Source organism: Polypterus senegalus, chromosome 6 (assembly GCF_016835505.1).
Source record: "Polypterus senegalus isolate Bchr_013 chromosome 6, ASM1683550v1, whole genome shotgun sequence".
Taxonomy (NCBI): Eukaryota; Metazoa; Chordata; class Cladistia; order Polypteriformes; family Polypteridae; genus Polypterus; species Polypterus senegalus.
This window is the reverse complement of record NC_053159.1, coordinates 170,223,904-170,244,703: the sequence shown is the minus strand read 5'-3', so window position 1 is coordinate 170,244,703 and position 20,800 is coordinate 170,223,904. Positions and strand designations below refer to the sequence as shown.

General features: G+C 39.2%; 1 protein-coding gene across 2 annotated transcripts in view; it reads right to left on the bottom strand.

The window, feature by feature from the left end:
* The window catches only part of ttc21b (tetratricopeptide repeat domain 21B), a 114,262-nt gene that overhangs the window by 92,817 nt on the left and 645 nt on the right, over window positions 1-20,800 (bottom strand). For both annotated transcript variants that reach the window (XM_039757528.1, XM_039757527.1), the window contains exons 2-6: window positions 11,486-11,615; window positions 11,268-11,378; window positions 9,217-9,383; window positions 3,462-3,584; window positions 1,414-1,571 (exon numbers count right to left, since the gene is read on the bottom strand). In XM_039757528.1, the coding sequence (XP_039613462.1) occupies window positions 1,414-1,571; window positions 3,462-3,584; window positions 9,217-9,383; window positions 11,268-11,378; window positions 11,486-11,615 (689 nt within the window). The remainder of the gene's footprint in view (window positions 1-1,413; window positions 1,572-3,461; window positions 3,585-9,216; window positions 9,384-11,267; window positions 11,379-11,485; window positions 11,616-20,800) is intronic.

Sequence of the window (20,800 nt, the reverse complement as noted above, 5' to 3'; positions counted from 1 at the left end):
ATTCTCTTCATAATTTTAAATACTTCAGTCATGTCACCTCTTAATCTTCTTTTCCTTAAACTGAAAAGGCTCAGCTCTTTTAATCTTTCTTCATAATTCATCCCTTGTAACCCTGGCATGAGCCTGGTCACTCCTCTGTAGACGTTTTCTAGTGCCACTATGTCCTTTTTATAGACCTGAGCCCAAAACTACACACAGTACTCCAGATGAGGCCTCATTAGATCATTATAAAGCTTGAGCAGAACACCCTTAAACTTGTACTCCACACATCAGGGCGCTATATAACCTGACATTCTGTTAGCCTCCTTAATGGCTTCTGAATACTGTCTGGCAGTTGATAGTGTCAACTCCACTATGACTCTTAAATCCTTTTAATAAGGTGTACTCTCAATTTTCAGACCTCCCACTGTATATTCAAAACTAACATTTTTACTTCCTATGTGTAATAGCTTACATTTACTGACATAAAATTTCATCTGCCACAAATCTGCCCAAGCCTGTATGCTGTCCATGTCCTTCTATAATGATTTAACGGATTCCAAATTACCTGGTATCATTTGCAAACTTAACCAACTTGTTACTTATATTCCAATCTAAATCTTTTATATACTGTATATTAAAAATAGCAGTAGCCCTAGCACTGACCCCTGCTAGTCACCACTCTTAACATCAGTCAGTTCTGATGAGGTTCCTTACACCATAACCCTCTGCTTCAATTCTGCACCCTTCTACACACATCACCCTGAACTCCCACCTCTTTTAGTTTGATGTCCAAACTCTCATGTGGCACCTTATCAAATGTTTTCTGGAAGTCAAGATAAATATCCTCATAAGCTCCACTTTGATTGTATCCTTTTGTTGCTTCCTCATAGAATTTCAGCATGTTAGTAAAACACGACCTCCCTCTTCTGAACCCATGCTGTCTGTTCAGTAAAACTCCGGTACTGGCCATGCATTGTTCAATCTTATTTAATAATTCCTTCCATTAATTTTCCTGTGATGCATGTTAAGCTTACTGGCATATAGTTGCTTGGATCTGCCCGTTCACCCTTTTTATATAACAGGATAATATTTGCCATTTTCCAGTCCTTCGGAATCTCCCAAGTAAATTATTAAAGAGTGGAATATATCTTAAACTGAATTCTATAGATTTTTAAAATGAAGCATTTTTTGAAGGTACCAAAGACACACCCCTTAAAATGTGACTTTAATATCGTGCTCTCATATTAATCAAACTGTATCAATTCATATTTTTAAAGGAAAAAAATGGCTTTTTGCAAATTGATCTTTAATGTAGTGAAACAAACTGACTTTACGATTCACTACTCAAACATGTCTTTAGCTGTACTACCTATGTTTGCTTTACAGTTAAAGTCTGCTTTAATCAAAAAGTAATAAAACTGTACAAGACACCTCTGAGCAGCTTCCAGTGTTTGTTCCCAGTCTTGCAGGGTTAACAGAAGTTTCATTTTTTTAATAAATGCTGGTATAAAGCCAGGGAAGCTGACAATGATTTGGTTGACAGTTTCCAGAGATCCAGAAAAATTCTGCCGCAATTCAAAATACTCTGCCTAAAGATGAGATTTTAGGAGAAAATTTGCATTAATTTAATTTCATTTTAAGAGAAAATGCCAACATAGTTTGAACAATTGAAATTCAATGCAAAGTAGTTATCATATTAAAGACACTATATTCTTTAAATTGCATATTTTACACATGATCTCCCCCACTTGACCTTGTAGTAAACTAAATTTGTTGAAAAACATTGCTCAGCTTAGGTTATTATATTTCAATACCTTGTTTAATCAAATGATTAATTTGTGTAGCCTCTATTATCTTCATTGAACTAAATTATTCTTTAATTCTTTTACATCTTCCTTTTAGTTATCATGCTTAATACGACATAGGTGAAGATATAATTCAATAACTGTCCTTTACACCAAATAACAAATCTCTCTCGTATATACAAAAATATGTCTTAACATTGTTTAAATGCTTCAGCTTTGGACAAAATACACTCTCCAACCAATTAGACGCAGACTCATTCATTTCAGAACCAAAGACTACTTAAAACTCTTTTTATTCAGTTAATCAAAAATTTATCACAGATCAAACCATTTCTGTGAGAAATGCTTGCAAAACCAGAGGTCTTGTGTATAAAACCTTGTTTAGATTGCATACTAAAATTTTGCTAACACCTGAAATGCAAAAACAGCGTACACACAGAAAAATCTTATTTTTAAAACTTTATGTAAATTCCTTTATAAAACTTATATCAACTTAAAACTATGCACTTGTGTATGTAATTTTAGCAACTCTCCATTACCTCTTTCCAATACTATGTATGGCTTAAAAAATATAACGCTGAGGAGGTTAAACATGGTATGTGGCAGCGTTTTTGGACACAGAGGGTTTTTTTGTGCTTCATAAGTATAGTGTATATAAGTATAGTAGATAAACACACATTATGTCTAGTAATTATGTTTCAAGAACTGGTTGATAACTATTTCAAAACACTTAACTTGAGCAGTCTAAAGCACTTTTGAATATATTGTATTTTACTTATTATTTGGTGAGGTTGAACTGTTTCATTATTGATTTTAGACCATACATACAAATAAATGTCAAACTGAAGAACTGGATTTCTTTATATTTAGAAATAAAAAGAATTAGATATACATTAGCCTTCTGTGCTCTATTCTGTGACTGTCTGATCGGAGTCTGTAGAGGAATCATTTTCTCCAACTGTGTTGTAATAGCCCTCCAACCATCCATTACACATAGCCTACTCTTTCCTCTCCCCTGCTGTAGCCTAGCCACTGTTGCAGGGTAAGAAGGAATAACGGACAGCACCGGTGTATTCTTCCACAGCTCCAGACAAGGCATGCTCTAACTGGATATATATAGTGCACCTTGTACAGTGCATGTTGAAGCAAGAATATTCAGAGTTGTCAGTAGGGGACAGGCTTTATCTTTGGCCCATACTTTCTTACATTGGATCCATTCAGCTAAATTTATGTTTTAAGTGCTTATATAAACTGAATGTGCAGCCATTTTAAACTGCTAAAGTCTTTTTGCAAACTTTTCTTTATTAGTTTGTTCAACATCTGATCACTGATATCCAAATCAATTCTAGACAACAAACTGAATGTTATAGCCTTTGTTCGGAATGAGCACATTTATTAATTTTTTTAAGAAAAGCAAAACTCGTCAAATTCTTTGCATTAGTATGTTTTAACTGTACACCACTAGCTGATCAAACTAGAGAGTTTACTTGACTGTTTAACTGTACCATTTATTAATTTGAAAAATGGAATATTCATGTTTGAATATTATTTTAAAACATGAATTCAAATTGAATGATTTAATCAGAAAAAAAAGCCCAGCCCTAGGTAAATGCCCACCTGAATCTAGTGCTATTAAAATAACAATTTTCCTTCAAAGCAGGCATAAAAGCTCACCTTTCCCATCATAGCAAAAATGTCTATTCCATCTTTCATTCCTTCTTCAAAGTGTCTTATGGCTTTTTTTACATATGCATCTTTACCAGATGTAAGGTCAATCCATCCTTTTAAAATTACACCCTGCATTTAGGAGAACAAAAAATGTTCTTTGTGATTTTTACATATCTTCAAAATATTGTATAAAACATGACATTATCACCCACTTAAGATCACACAAGGGTATACATGAAATAAAGAACTATTACATTTTTGCTATTTAATCAATAATTATGTCAGGCAGTACTTACAAGATATCTACAGTAAGACAATGAAACTACCAGAAAACAAAGTAGACATACTTAACCGGTCATTCAGTTGATATGCTAAACTCTAGTAAGTACAAAAAGCAAAGAAAAGCTCTGATAAAAAAAGTATAGCAGAAACTGCATCAATATGTTATTAAGCAACCATTATGTTCTCATGCACAAAAAAAATAAATAAGTACAATTTTGTGGACCGAGCAAGAAATGAGAATGAAAACATCTTTGCAAAGTAATAAACTTTGTGGGTAAATATAATAAAAATACAGCAATATTTCCATGTGAAATAATAAAACACTTGAATGTTCAACTTCTGCCAGAATTAATAAATATTGGGTCTGTGTATAAATAACTCAACATGTATTTGTGAGCTCTGACCAGTTTAGCTATTGTATGGTTAATTTTCACAAGTGTGAAAGTACCATTTAAGTTCTTATTTCACCACATTGATTCCCCATACAGGCACAAAACAGGATAGCATGCTAAAACCCGCTGTCCTCTTTGTTCACCTCCAATGTCATAAGAAAAAAAAAATGGCTTCAGTTAACCAAAAAAATATGACATCCATTACAGACAAAACTTTGACTTTAATCCAGTAGTGCTTAAACAACATCTTTTCCTTTAAAGTCAGAAAAAACAAGATAAATGTGTTTGCATAAATATTACAGATATTTATGTTGCACTCAATGTACAGTGTTTTACTGTCTTTTTATGTTAGTTGATAGCATTGTATTACTGTCACTCTTTTAAGGATGAAACCCAAAAAGGAATCAGGTTGTACTATGTACACAACAAAAAAACTTTTAACACAAAATGTCCTCACAGCAGCATCTTCAGTTTCGTTGAATCAGATATCATTCACATAGTTAAATCTTTTCCAAATTTGCATTCCTGTTTATAAATAAATCCACAAGAACATAAATTTTATTGTGTGGTTTCCTCCAACTAGCACAACGGTGAGTGGTGTTACCTTACTGATTTGGAATCATTGGTGCTAATCTTGGTTCAAACCATGAGTGAAGTGTGAATTATGCATATTCTCCCTTTGTGTGCATGTTTTTGTCTATGGCCACTAAGGTTTTCTCTCAAATCTCAGAAATGTGCGGGTCAGGTGGACTAATGTTTTTGAAATCGTCTCATATATGGCTGTTTGCACCCTTGCCTAGGACTGGTCCCTACCTCATCTTCCTTTGTCTCTGTCCCAGAATTTGATCTGTGGATGAGGTCATCAGCACAACTCTTGGAATGCAAATGAGGGAACTTTGGGTTACAAAGAGGCAAAATGGCTGTGCATCTCACAGATCAGTATGGGAACCTCTTGTCCCCCTGCAGATGGTACAAATTCTAAAGTATGAATAGTGTGTTTCCATTTGGGCGATTATCAGGCTGAACTTAATCTCAGCCCAATTACTTTTAAACTTACTGCTAGATGTTATATTACAATGACAATCACCAAACAGCCTTAAACGTTCTACACTGAGCAAATCCATATCACACTACCATTTCTCGTCAATCTGGGAATTTAGTCTGTCGCTGTTACTAGTCAAATGTCACATCTGGAATTGGTTCCTCTTTTGTCTGGTAAGTAGGTTAAGAGCACTGTGGGTGTCGCTGTTAGCACCACTCCAGCAACACCTTTGGATTACAAAGACACACTCAGAAGTTTTGCACCACACAGAGAAATAGGAAAACCTTCTATTCCTCTTGTGGATGGTTGCAGCCTCTGAGCACCCTCCCAGTCCTCTGTTCCTATGTGAAACACTGAATTTTTGCATTTTATCCCGAGTCACAGCACCATTTATTTCAGTCCAAGAATTTACTGAATTTATGGGGTCTCTCGGGGGAAAGGGCATCCGGGACCCCACCCTGGAGCCAGGCCCGGGGGTGGGGGTCACTGGACCTTCGACCACGGGGCCCAGCCAGGCTCAGCCTGAAGGAGCAACGTGGTTCCGCTCTCTTGTGGGCCCACCACCTGCAAGAGAGGCCATAGGGGTCGGATGCAATGCGATATGGGTAGTAGCCAAAGGTGGGAACTCTGGCGTTCCGACCCTCGGTTGCCGAAACTGACTCTCTGGGGGGGGAACGAGCCTGAACTCGTGCGAGAGGTTGAAAGGTAGTGGCTAGATATAGTCGATCTCACCTCTATGCACGGTCTGGGCTCTGGAACCATTCCTCTTGAGAGAGGCTGGACTTTGTTCCACTCTGGAGTTGCTGTGGGTGAGAGGCGTCGAGCAGGGATGGGCTTGCTTATGGCCCCCTGGCTCGAGGCCTGCACGTTGGGGTTCTCCCCGTTGGACGAGAGGGTTGTTTCCCTATGCCTTCGAGTTGGGGGAAGGACACTGACTGTTGTTTGCATTTATGTGTCGAACAGCAGTTCGGAGTACCCAGTCTTCTTGGAGTCCCTGGAAGAGGCGCTGCAAGGCGCAGCTCCCGGGGACTCTATCATCTTGCTGGGAGACTTAAACGCTCACGTCGGCAAAGACAGTGAAACCTGGAGAGGTGTGATTGGGAGGAATGGCCTCCCTGATCTAAACTCGAGTGGTGTTCAGTTGTTGGACTTCTGTGCTGGCCATGGATTGTCCATAACGAACACCATGTTCAAGCATAAGGGTGTCCATAAGTGCACTTGGCGCCAGGATGCCCAAGGTTACAGCTCGATGAATAACTTTGTAATCATGTCATCGGAAATGCGACCTTATGTCTTGGACACCTGGGTGAAGAGAGGGGCTGAGCTGTCAACTGATCACCACCTGGTGGTAAGTTGGATCAGATGGCGGCAGAGGCTGCTGGACAGACCAGGCAGACCCAAACGTATAATGAGGGTCTGCTGGAAATGTCTGGTGGAGGGACCGGTCAAAAAGATCTTTAACTGTCACCTCTGGCAGAACTTCAATCTCATTCCAAGGGAGGTGAAGGACATTGAGTCTGAATGGGCCATGTTTTGAGCCTCCATTGTCGAAGCAGCAGAACGGAGCTGTGGCCGCAAGGTTGTCGGTGCCTCTCGTGGTGGCAATCCACTAACCCATTGGTGGACACCTACGGTTCTAGAGGTCGTCAAGCTGAAGAAACAGTCCTATCGGGTCTGGTTGACCAGTAGGTCTCCAGAGGCAGCTGAGGGGTACTGGCAGGCCAAGCGTGTGGCGGCATTGGCTGTTGCAGAGGCAAAAACTCGGGCATGGGAGGAGTTTGGGGAAGCCGTGGAAAACAACTTTCTGTCAGCACCAAGAAGGTTCTGGCAAACCATCAGGTGCCTCAGGAGGGGAAAGCGGTGCTCCACCAACACTGTGTACAGTGAGGATGGGGCCCTGCTGACTTCAACTGCAGACGTTATTGACCGGTGGAAGGAATACTTCGAGGATCTTTTCAATCCATCCAGCATGTCTTCCTTAGAGGAAGCAGAGCTGGAAAACTCCAAGGGGGCTCGTCCATAACAGGAGTCGAGGTCGCCGAGGTAGTTAAGCTCAGAGGTGGCGGGGCCCCTGGGGTGGACGAGGTTCACCCTTGGTTCCTCAAGGCTCTGGATGTTGTGGGGCTGTCCTGGTTGACACGTCTCTGCAACATCGCATGGCTATCGGGGGCAGTGCCTCTGGACTGGCAAACCGGGGTGGTGGTCCCCCTTTTTAAGAAGGGTGACCGGAGGATATGCTCCAACTATAGGGGCATCACACTCCTCAGCCTCCCCGGTAAGGTCTATTCAGGTGTGCTGGAGAAGAGAGTTTGATCAATGGTCGAATCTCGGATTCAAGAGGAACAATGTGAATTCCGTCCCGGCCGTGGAACACTGGACCAGCTCTATATCCTGGCCAGGAACCTGGAGGGGGCATGGGAGCTTGCCCAACCAGTCCACATGTGTTTTGTTTTGTGGATTTGGAGAAGGCATTCGACCGTGTCCCTCGAAGCATCCTGTGGGGTGTGCTCCAAGAGAACGGGGTACAAGGCTTGTTGTTACGAGCCATTCAGTCCCTGTACAGGAGGAGCAGGGCTTGGTCCGCATTGCCGGTAATAAGTCTGACTGGTTTCCTATCGAGGTTGGACTCAGCCAGGGCTGCCCTTTGTCACTGATTCTGTTCATAAGTTATATGGACAGAATATCTAGGTGCAGCCGAGGAATGGAGAGGGCCTGCTATTTGTGGATGACGTGGTTCTGTTCGCTTCATCGGACAGTGACCTCCAGCTCTCACTGGAGTGGTTCACAGCCGAGTGTGAAGCAGCGGGGATGAGAGTCAGCACCTCTAAAACCAAGGCCATAGTTCTCAGCCGGAAAAGGGTGGAATGCTCTCTCTGGGTTTGGGAACAAATTACTGCCTCATGTGGAGGAGTTCAAGTATCTCGGGGACTTGTTCTTGAGTGAGGGAAGAATGGAGCGGGAGGCTGGCAGACGGATCGGTGCAGCTTCCGCAGTAATGCGGGCTTTGCAACGGTCCGTCATGATGGAGAGAGCTGAGCCAAAAGGCGAGGCTGTTGATTTACCAGTCGATCTACGTTCCTACCCTCACCTATTGCCACGAGCTTTGGGAAGTGGCTGAAAGAGCAAGATCGCGGATACAAGCGGCCAAAATGAGTTTTCTCCGCAGGGTGGCTGGACTTTCCCCTAGATAGGGTGAGGAGTTCAGTCATCCAGGAGAGACTTGGAGTAGAGTCACTGCTCCTCCGCATTGAGAGAAGTCAGTTGAGGTGGTTCGGGCATCTGGTTAGGATGCCCCCTGGACGCCTCCCTGGGGAGGTGGGCCGGGCATGCCGCACTGGGAGAAGACCACGGGGCAGACCCAGGACATGCTGGAGGAATTATATCTCCAGGCTGGCCTGGGAACGCCTCGGGGTCCTCCCAGAGGAGCTGGAGGAGGTGGCCGGGGAGAGGGAGGTCTGGGCTTCCTTGCTTAGGCTGCTGCCCCAGCAACCCGACCTCGGATAAGCGGTGGATAATGAATGGGTGGATGGAATTTACTCTGTGACCACTGCTGGCCAAATGCTGTATCTAAGAAGTAAAGCAGTGGCCTTTTGATTACGCACATTGCACACATCAACCTTCCATCCTCTGCAGATATCACATCCTCTAAGCTGCATTCATTGTGCTTCTATATGTGTGACGTCAGGCCGAGCTCTCTCCAAGCCCTCCACTACCATGTGTACCAGTGTATAATTACACTGATGATGCCACTTCACTGTCCTAAAGCCCTATTCACATGCTAGAATATACTGTATAAGTTAATAAAATGAATGAATAAGTGCATATTCTTCCTAACACAGTATACAGTACAAAGAGTAGATTGTATGGACTACTCATCTTTGCCCTTTCTTTGAATCAGATATTAGACAAATGTCCAATTTAAAATTTTTCACTTTTTCCAGGACATATCCATATGACATCGTGACTAAAGAAATCTATTTCTATTTGTGTCAAATTTTTCTACTGTTGCTATTTAACTTTTTCTTTTAACAAAACTGTGCTTCACCTCCTTTGTTCCATTGGATATTTTTATCATCCTCTCCGCATATTCTCGAGCTTTTTCATTACGGCCAAGGTACCACAAGAACAAACTTGCAAAATAAAGTGCCTTTGGACCTGCAGTTTTACGGTCTTCCTTTAGTTTTGCATCCAATTCCTGAATGGCCTCTCTATCTGATAAATGAAAAAATGGAAATTTATTACAAATTTTTAAACACCTTTTTCCATTTCATTTAACAGTCTGATACAATGCAGTCTACAAAAAATTATAAAGCTCCACAGCTTACAATGATAACATAAGGAAATCTATCTCTAATAGAGTGAAGAAGCTAAAATCACAAGCAATTTTGCCAAAGACATTATTTCACTTTGTAAAACATTATATTGTACTAGAAAGTGTAATGATAATCAGAAGCAAAAAAGGTTAATGCACAACAATGTCATAATACTAAGTGAATGATCCAAGAGCTATGTTGTCAAAAAGAAAAACAATATTTTCTAAAAACCTTTTCTTGAACTTTAATTATTGCTCACTGCAATGTTTAATTTAATAGGTAGTTCAAGTATATTCAACATAAATGAAAAGTACATAGCACAAATGTAGTAGTAATATGCTAGTGTAAGAAAATTTGATTTCTTACCAGATTATTAGTTTTGCCATTTTGGACAAGTAATTTTAGTAATGTGCCAACAGGCTACTAAATCGTTTCACTGTAACAACTCAACAAAAATTCCAACGCTACTTTTAGTAATGACCTTAATAAATTTCTCCTTAAGGCAGAAAACAAAGTTTGCTGTCTGTTTAGTTACATGAGGTGGCTGTACTTTTAATCATAGTGTTAATGCAAATATACTGCTATGGCAGCTGCATTTAACACCTCAGCACCTGAAGGCAGCAGCTCTTCCCTTCCTTATGTCTGCAAGTTTGCTTATACAATAATCCCTTAACTATTCCTGCTGTATTGATGCTTACATTTTAAGTAGGAGCTGATACAGCTCTTGCCTTTCAAGAAGCCAATGCTGTGATGGCGACACCAATCTAGTTCTGTGATTCTGGGAGACTAGTATGGCAAGAAACGTAATGAAGCAGTAAACACCTGAACATTGTTTAAATATATTGTTTGATTCACATTCTTTGTAATGTCAGTTGTGCATTTTACTCTTTTCTAATGTATTTTTTTTCTTCCACTGAACTGACCTACTTTGCACCAGCCCTCTCTTTTAGTGCATGCTGATTTTCAGTAAGCTGCAACTCTTAACCCTTTTCTCCTCATTGGATAATTGTGTTTTACCTATTTCTGACCTTCCTTTGAACAGAAGGCATGATCATGTGACAAGCTAATTAATCATTTGATGCATTCCTTTGACTAGTCATTTTTTTTTTGCAGTGACTCAGAATTAGATTTTAAACACTGCCATGAAAAAGGATTTTCTCACTCTTTCTATTACTGCAAAATTTGACATTGCATGTTTTCAGGTCTTCAACCATAATCGTGTATTACATAATTTTTTTAACTTATGCTATTTATTGAATGAACTAAGTCACCAACTGGCACTGTGTAAAAATGAATGCACCTTATACCTTATATCCCACTGTTCTTTTACTTATATAAAATGATCTTGATAACAATGTACACAACAAGCTGGTTAAACTGCAATAACAGATAAATGTTTGATAGCCATATAGGTGCCCGCTGTACCTTTGACTTTAACAAATTAATTCCTGTTATAAAACACTTAAAGTACTATTGACATATGCATGTTTCCTTTCGACTGGATCAATATATTGCTTGTTTAAGTTTTGACATTTTTAATAAAAAGAAATTAAATTGTTCCTACTCACTGCTTAATTTGCCAGTTGAGGCAAAGGGAGAATTTGCAAAATCTATACAGACAAGGTTCAGATGTGGGACTGAAACCCAGGATGCAGTGTATGCGATACTAATCCAAAAACATATTTTTAATTTAAATTACTTGGTAGGCTAACAAAAACACTTTTATTTAAAAATTTGTTTACAACAAAATATAAAATGTTTATTGAAGCAGCAAAACACTTACCAATATCAGAGCTTTTCTTGTGAGTATAAATTAGAGCTATTAAAGTACACAGTGAAACTTCTCCTCTAATTTCAATGGCTTCAAGTTCTCGTAGTGCCTCTTGAATCCTGTCTTCATAACAATATAACATCAAATTTATTCTTATAAATTATGTTCCAGACGCAAACAATAAATTACTAATAAGGCAGAGTATCTCTAAAAAAATAAAACACAATTACCTTCCATTAAAATTCCATATGCCCGGAAAAATGAAAGAACTTGGTCATTCCCATATTTCTTCAGTCTCTCATTAGCAGCATTTTGTACGTGATGAAAATATCTTTGCTGGCAGTAATAATTTATTAATGCCTAGAAAAACATTGAAAATGAAGAATAAAAAAATTCTTTGAAATATACACTCATCTAAAGGATTATTAGGAACACCATACTAATACGATGTTTGACCCCCTTTCGCCTTCAGAACTGCCTTAATTTTACATGGCATTGAATCAACAAGGTGCTGAAAGCATTCTTTAGAAATGTTGGCCCATATTGATAGGATAGCATCTTGATGGAGATTTGTGGGATGCACATCCAGGGCACAAAGCTCCCGTTCCACCACATCCCAAAGATGCTCTATTGGGTTGAGATCTGGTGACTGTGGGGGTCATTTTAGTACAGTGAACTCATTGTCATGTTCAAGAAACCAATTTGAAATGATTCAAGCTTTGTGACATGGTGCATTATCCTGCTGGAAGTAGCCATCAGAGGATGGGTACATGGTGGTCATGAAGGGATGGACATGGTCAGAAACAATGCTCAGGTAGCCCATGGCATTTAAACGATGCCCAACTAAGGGGCCTAAAGTGTGCCAAGAAAACATCCCCCACACCATTACACCACCACCACCAGCCTGCACAGTGGTAACAAGGCATGATGGATCCATGTTCTCATTCTGTTTACGCCAAATTCTGACTCTACCATTTGAATGTCTCAACAGAAATCGAGACTCATCAGACCTGGCAACATTTTTCCAGTCTTCAACTGTCCAATTTTGGCGAGCTCGTGCAAATTGTAGCCTCTTTTTCCTATTTGTAGTGGAGATGAGTGGTACCCAGTGGGGTCTTCTGCTGTTGTAGCCCATACGCCTCAAGGTTGTGCGTGTTGTGGCTTCACAAATGCTTTGCTGCATACCTCGGTTGTAACGAGTGGTTATTTCAGTCAAAGTTGCTCTTCTATCAGCTTGAATCAGTCGGCCCCTTCTCCTCTGACCTCTAGCATCAACAAGGCATTTTCGTCCACAGGACTGCCACATACTGGATGTTTTTCCCTTTTCACACCATTCTTTGTAAACCCTAGAAATGGTTGTGCGTGAAAATCCCAGTAACTGAGCAGATTGTGAAATACTCAGACCGGCACGTCTGGCACCAACAACCATGCCACGCTCAAACTTGCTTAAATCACCTTTTCTTCCCATTCTGACATTCAGTTTGGAGTTCAGGAGATTGTCTTGACCAGGACCACACCCCTAAATGCATTGAAGCAACTGCCATGTGATTGGTTGATTAGATAGTTGCATTAATGAGAAATTGAACAGGTGTTCCTAATAATCCTTTAGGTGAGTGTAAATATATGCCTTCAGTACTGGCACCCATTCACTGCTACATTTACAATACAATACAATTTATTTTTGTATAACCCAAAATCACACAAGAAGTGCCACAATGGGCTTTAACAGGCCCTGCCTCTTCACAGCCCTCCAGCCTTGATTCTCTGAGAAGACAAGAAAAAACTCCCACAAAAAACCCTTGCAGGGAAAAAAATAGAAGAAACCTTGGGAGAGTCAGTTCAGAGAGAGATCCCATTCCAGGTAGGTTGGGTGTGCAGTGGGCGTCAAAAAGAAGGGGGTCAATACAATACACAGAACAGAACAAATCCTCAATACAGTATAAAAATAAAAATGGCCCTGCCCTTTTATGACAATTGGCAAAGCAATACATACATATAAAATAAGAATAGGTTTTTTTGTCATCATTTTAAGCTTTAGAGACATGAACCTTACTCTTATGTTATTTCAGTATACCCTCATTGGAGTGTTTGCATTTTGTTATTTTTGTGTGGTGACTATGACCTCCAATAGACTGCAGATGGGAATTGAGGAAAAGCTTTTGTAGCTGCAGGAATCATCTTCTCTACAGAGAATACATCAATAAATGTTTGTTGTTTGCCTACAGAAATATACTTTTCAGAATGCAACTGACAATTTGATCAATGATACTCGGGACTGGGACTTAAAACCACCCTATACATACATTATATTAATATATTAAGTATATGTCCAAAGCACCTTCAGTATTGTCTAGCTCCTCACACTGGCACTTAAGAGCCTAGTAACCCTATACAAAAATTTCATTGCAGCCACTTGTACTTCTCAGTCTATTAGACAGTATAAAGAGTTTGTGACAATATACGAGGATGATGACGATGATATTGTCTGACTGGTAAATCAACAGCTTTGTCTACAGACCACAGCCTGGTATAACATTTGTAAATCCCCTGCCACTGCACCGATTCATTAATGTCCCCTGGGTGTCTCCCATGTGAAGAATACAAAACACAGCTCTCACTGAAAGAAGACCCAGAGGCAGACCAATTACACACTGGAAGAGTTATATCTCTTGTTTGTCCTATAATCTTCTGGGTATTCTCTAGGAAGGGTCAAAGAAAGTTGAAAGGAAAAGGAAGGCCTGGTCAGCCCCTACACATGTTCACACTCACACAAACCTGATGTATATAAATATTTTTCATATACTGTATATTTCATGTTGCTTCTCTCTTTATATTTCAACATTGTTTTACATTTATGTTGCACTCCGTTTCTTCATACTTACTTGTAATTATTTTGTAGTGCTCTAGTCTCATAAGTAAAAACCAAATGATATTGAATAAACTATATATACAAATATATTATCTAATATTGCAAAGAGCTGAATTATTGAAAACTTGACCAAAATAACACAAAGAAAATAAAGAGCACATAATAATAAGTATGTGTCATGCAAATAAAACTACAGGCTTTTACTAATACAATTACAAAACATTTTTAAGTAAATTCTACTAATCAGCCATCTAAAAACATGTCATCTCATTTTTAAATTACTTTTCCTATTAAGAATGTAAAAACATCTTGCTAAAAACGTTTATATTACAAATCTTATTATTTGTAATATAGTATTATTTGTTACAACATCTTTCTTTAGATATCCACTCAATATTAGGCATGGGTAAAAATATCAATTTTCTGATTTATCGTTATTTTTCGTTTGAACAATTCGATAATTGATTCTTAAAGTCACAAGATCAATCTTGAGAATCTCTACACTGCTCAATTACTATATGTAGATTTTGGCTTGTCTTCATTTTTGGTGTTCAATCCAGTAGATGGTGCTAATGTGTCTGTTAAGGCTTCTATGGAGAAAGCACTTTACTATTTTGCATAAAATGGTGTGTCCTCTTTAACTGAAATCAGCATCTTAGACACTTAAATCAGATGTGTTTTCTTACAACAGACTCAAACAGTGCGTTGGTAAAGAACAACTTGCAAAGCTGTATTTAATCTGTGCAGCTTGGAAGTTAATTATTGTTGTAACACAACAAATTTGAGAAGTCATTTATCCTGATGTCACCCAAAAAGTTTGTCTCAGTCGACATCCAAAGGAGTAGAGCATAAACAGTCTGCGCTGGATTAGGTGTTCAGCTCCAAGCTGCCTTATGCCCAAAAAATAACAGAATCTATAGCAGTTATTATCTGTAAAGATAAGAGACCCTACAACGCACCTCACTAGGAAGAAAAAATGGGCAGTTGTTGAAATTTTCAAAGAAGCTCGTGATACAAAGGTGAGCGTGTGCGCAACGCAGCCGACTTGAAGTAGCTCCAAAATAGGGTCGTTATCAGTCACAAGGGCCTGTTCTTTTTATGTTCCATTCATACAGTGCTGCTGTCAACAAGCATCAGCTCCAAATCCTCATTTTAAAATGTTTCTTTTTGTCAGAGGAATGTTGGGACACATTTTTGACACTGATTACAGTGACTGCTGTAAGTGAGCAACTGAAAATAAATGTAACTTGTAGAATTATAGAAAGACATGAGTCTTTAATTTTGACTAATTCAACATTATTTTAAATGTCCAACAGGGTAATAAATTTGGCTAACAGTTTAGTTGAAAGGTGTTTACATGGGGATTCATTTATTATTTAAGAAACAATATTTGATTATTTTATAATTATATTATTCGCAAGATGATATGGATATTTTATAAAGTAGATGCCATTGCACTGTATTAAAACAAGAAGCACCCCATATGGACACTGATATGGCGAAATATATCAGTTAAATTACAGTGAATTTTGAATGCGTGCAGTGCTGTGAAAAAGTTGTATTTTTTTTTTTTTTAAAGACCAATGATATTTAGTTCTACATCTTCTAAATACTGATAGTAACTGTTCATTACTAATCAACTACAGGTAGTCCCCAGGTTACGTACATCCGACCTACGACAAAAAAACGGGGCCGCAGCTGTGACGCATGCGCCTCAGTAACTGCCGCTCTATAATCTTCTGCCTGGGGACACTGCAAGCGGTGGCTGGAGGGGGGCAATTTCGCAGCTCGCACAGTGTAGCGTCACCTCTGGCGGCACTCTATGTTCTCTCTGTTCATTCTATGTGGGCTGCTTGTAGTGCTGCAAGAGGTGACCCAGTTGTGGCTGAACGGAGGCCATTGAGGGTGAACGGGGCGGTGGGGGGTAGCATTGTAGTGTGCCTCAGATGGCTGCGTGTTGAATGGGAGCGGACATTGCAGGCAGCATACTGTAGTGGAGGTGACAGTGAGGTGGGCTGGTGAACCGCCCCTCGCTGCCCCCATTCATTCTCAATAGCAAGCCTGCCTGTACTGTTACGCACATAGCAGGAAGTTGTCTCTTGTCAGTATAGGGTGGCCCAGATCTAATTAACCAGAACCCGATCGTCTGGATGACTTTGATTTATGCGGGGACGATTCCAGTTCAGCGCAAAGACGATTCTTCATGTTGTCAGATCACAAACTTCTCGATGGTTCGGGATTTTTCGGGTGATTTTCTATGTAATAAACTGAATAAGTTATAGCGTAATGAAAATTGCATAATTAGATCGTTGACATAATTAGACGTGTTGACATCTGGTGCCTTTCTGCTATGATAACGTGCACAGTGCTGTGCAGAAGAGCTCATCTTGACCTTTTGTCTTCACCCTTCAAGAATGTCTCTGAAACACAAATATGATGCAAGTGCTGGTGATACAGTAAAGAAGAGAAAAGCCATCACCATTGAAAATAAATTAGAACTAATAAAAAGGTCAGAAAGAGGTGAAACTCCATCATTCATTGGCAGAGCACTTGGTTACAGATGGTCAACAATAGCATTTATTAAAATAATGTACCTGTTCCGACTTACATACAAATTCAACTTAAGTACAAACCTACAGTCCCTATCTCGTACTTGACCCGGGGACGGCCTGTATTTCTTCTCAAATGTCATTCAAAGCCTATGCATATGTTATGAAATCACTATGTAGATACCCTTCAAATAAAGTGTTACTGAAATTTGTCACATTATATTAATGTTATCTATGCATGGTAAAGTAATTTCTAAAAAAAGATACCACTTCAAATATATCAGTGCATGCTAATTCAGTCAAAATAAAATCAATATCAAACCGGGACATTGTTAATCAGAATCGAATTGGGATATCAGTGCTGATACCCTAACCCTATTCTATTTACAAAGGTAATTGGTTCCACAGCTCCCCGGCCAAAGTACAATGATGCATATTACTCTTTTTGAGGTACACCTATCAAATAGAGTCTTAGTTCTACCCAAGGGTTTGTCAGGGGGCCTAAAAAGAGAAATATTAAATAAAATTTGAATGCAAACTGTTTTCCGCCTTGGTGAAACTAGGGACCAACACAGCTTTCTAGCTTTGCTTCCATAGTACATGTTAACAGGCATGTTAACGACTGCACTCTGCAATATTCAGTGCTTTCAGCCTTTCAGGTCAAATCGCATCCACTGTTTCTCCCTTGCCTTTATGGAGCTTTTAAACACTGTGGCAACCTCAATCTGTCCTTACTGTACAAGTTGCATCTAACATTGTCTTCAAAGAGGGGAAAAATCACTGGGTTTAAAGTTCTTCAAAGTGTTCCATATAGTTCTTGATATTTTGTAGGGAAAGGAAGGACATCCAGCTGTTACATTCGGTTAGTTAAGGTATATTTATTGGCGTTTGGTTTCACAGAAATTTGACAGGAAAAGCAAGCAAACAGGCAGACAATGAACATATGAAAACCTTTTGCCATTTATTTCCTAATTCATGCACACATGAAAGAACTAAGATCCCCCGAATTTGCTTTTCAGCCCTACTGGAAAAAGAATTTGAACTGCCATACTTTTTGAAAAAAAGAACAACCAGTCAATTAAAAGTGTTTATTTTGAATTTTGTAGTTTTCTATTTTTTGACCAGAGGTATAAGTAAGGAATGTACTGTTTATTTCATACATTTTGTTTTGATCATCTTTTTCAAGGGTGACAGTATTTTTTGAGCCCACCATGCAAAAAAAATGATACCACTGTAGTAAAATGGTTGCCACCTCAGTTCATGCTCTCAAATTGTTCATTTGTTTCTGTTTTGTTCTACGCTTTTGAAGTCTATTATTAGAAAAAAATGTCAACATTTTTGCAGAGCATTGAGCTGCAAAAATCTAGAAAGGAGAATGGCTTTGGAGTGGACAATCATGCCGAATTTTGCCTTTTTGGGTAAGCCAATTTATGCAGAAACAGAACAGAGCCCTCCTGTAATGTCCTCCTTGTACTGTTCATCTGGTAGTTGCTGCTTATTATCAAGATGAAATACAAGTTCAGCAAAGATGGAAGACCACACTCTGTGTTATGACATGGTTATTCTGGACTCACAGCGAATCTTGATGACAACACCATACAATACTGCTCAATTATCTACACCTACGTTAGTGGCAAGGCGAGAGTCTCATCTCATCTCATCTATGCTAATGCCAGAAAGGCAAATATCTGCCCCAGATTGCTTGCAAGACTGGTGAGGAGGATACATTCTCAGAATAAGAAGTTAAGATGAGAAGCTTTGAGTAGTGGCCTCTGGCATTACACTTTGCAAAAGAGTGAAGAAATGTTATGTTGACGGACGAGCTTCCCTATAGGAAGCAAACATCAAAAATAAGACTGGCTCAAGTGCCAAGGACCTCTAGTACAGATAATAATGAGGTTCATTTTGGGTTTACCTTGGCCAATATTTTCTTCCTGCACAGTAAGATAAAAATAAAACAACATTAAAGCAGTACCAGACATTTCAGTGTCTTCATGGAGTTGAAGTCTACTGTCATTATCAATGGCAGCTGTACGATCAAGGAAGATTACAAGATTTGAAGCATCGGAATCTACTTCAAAAGAAGTCTCCGAAAGCGCTAAAAATGCAATCATGGTTCTAGTGCCATTTGGGAAGCTGGACTGAAAGACATTGCTTAACTCATTCGACTCTAAATTAGTTGGCAACAGCAGAGCAACAGTCTTATCAAGCACTTTAAAGCACTTGCCCCCAGATGGGCAATAAATACAATTTTTTATTTGATATTTAATAAAAATGCATACACAAAAGACAATATCACAACATCCAGCACTTTAATTTTCCAGAACTTTGTGTGCACTTTAATTAAAATGCACACAATCTGCAGCACTATTTCTAGACGTGTTTACGTTGATTCTGCCCATTTAGCCTGGCTATGAAACATGAAAAAATAGAGTGAGGATCAGAAGAGGAAGCATTTAGAACAACAGGTAGGGTTAGCACCGCTGTTTGCAAATGGTTTGATTTTCTCAGGATAACTGTTCAAGCAGTACATCATCTAAAGTTAAAACCTGTTACTGCATATAAAAAAGGCCATCTTGACACAAACAGTGCCTGTAATGTGCTCTTCTACGTTCCTGGTAAAACAGGGCCCTGCCAAGCAAAATTCCATAAAATATAAGCAAAATCCTAATGTATAATGTATGAGCGGACATGCAGTGGTGGGCTGAGGTTTAAGAACTGCAGTGACTTCTATATTGCAAAGCACACTTTTACCTACTTAACTTGCACCCAGAAAATATTTGTACTTTGACAGTGATCAAATAAATACACTATCAAGCAATTCTCATTAAATTATATCATATCAGAAATGAGATGTCCATGAAGCATGTAAGCTCTCATCTCTTCATTGCATACACTCTCCATTATTGAAACGTTACAAGCAGGAATAAAAACAGCATCCTTTTTCTTCATTTTTTTCTCCTTCAGAGTTCATGTATCAGTTATGGGGTAAACTTCATTACTGGCAATTTTATTTTTCATATCAAGTTTGTATTTTTGTTGAGCAGGTGAATTGAGCTTTCTAATGTCAGTGAAAAAGGCAAATGGAGATAAAAAAAATGGTTGAAAAAAATATACTTGAACATTATTTTTGAGGCATGGCTATTCATGAAATTGTTACATTTTGGGGGGAAACAAGTTTCCTTTTCTAATATTTCACATTATTGCTGTGAGAAAATATGCAAGTTAAGTAAGGTGTGCAGGGCACACACACACCAAGCACACACTAGGGACAATTTAAGATCGCCAATTCACCTAACCTGCATGTCTGAAACCGGAGCACCCGGAGGAAACCCACACAGGCACGGGGAGAACATGCAAACTCCACGAAGGGAGGACCCGGCATAGCAACATGATTCTTACACTTATAAGACATTTAGAAATATTTATATTTTTGCTATAGATTTAATTTCATTATATTTTGCCTTTTCTCTGTGCAGTTTGCCCTCTTCATTGTATCCTAATAATGACAAAAGCGAGCAAAGCAGGCAACCAGGCAAACAACATTAAATCATGAAAGGCTGCAACTACTTTGGCATCAGACCCACTAATTAGTAAGTAATGAATTAATTAAACAATTAAAACACCTGGAAAAGTAGAATGAAAATCAAGATGAAAATATTCATAAAATGAAAAAAAAAAAATACACATTGCTCCCAAAACACAGACTTTGGGAAATAATAGTTCATTTAATTAGCCCAGGAGTCCACTTAAAAACAGAAGCTGGCTGGAAAAAAAACCTCCAGCCACGGTGGGTCCCCAGAACCGAGTTTGAGAAGCACTGCCTAAGGAATACAGGTTGAGGACCCCTGCTCTACCAGAGCGCCACCTTCTTGGGTCGCTAGTTTCACTCGCCGTGAATACTGACAGTGACAGTCAGGGTGCATGACGGGTAATGTAGCTCTCGGAAACTCCTCTGGAAACGCTATACGCTACTTTCTTTGTTTCAGAATAGTACTTTAGCTTCAGACTCAACCAAATCGACACTGACTTGTATATGCGGTTACAGACATCAACCCCGCACTCTTACGAGATGCTTCCATTTATAAATAAGAACAATACTGAATAAGGAAAGGGGGTAAACATCA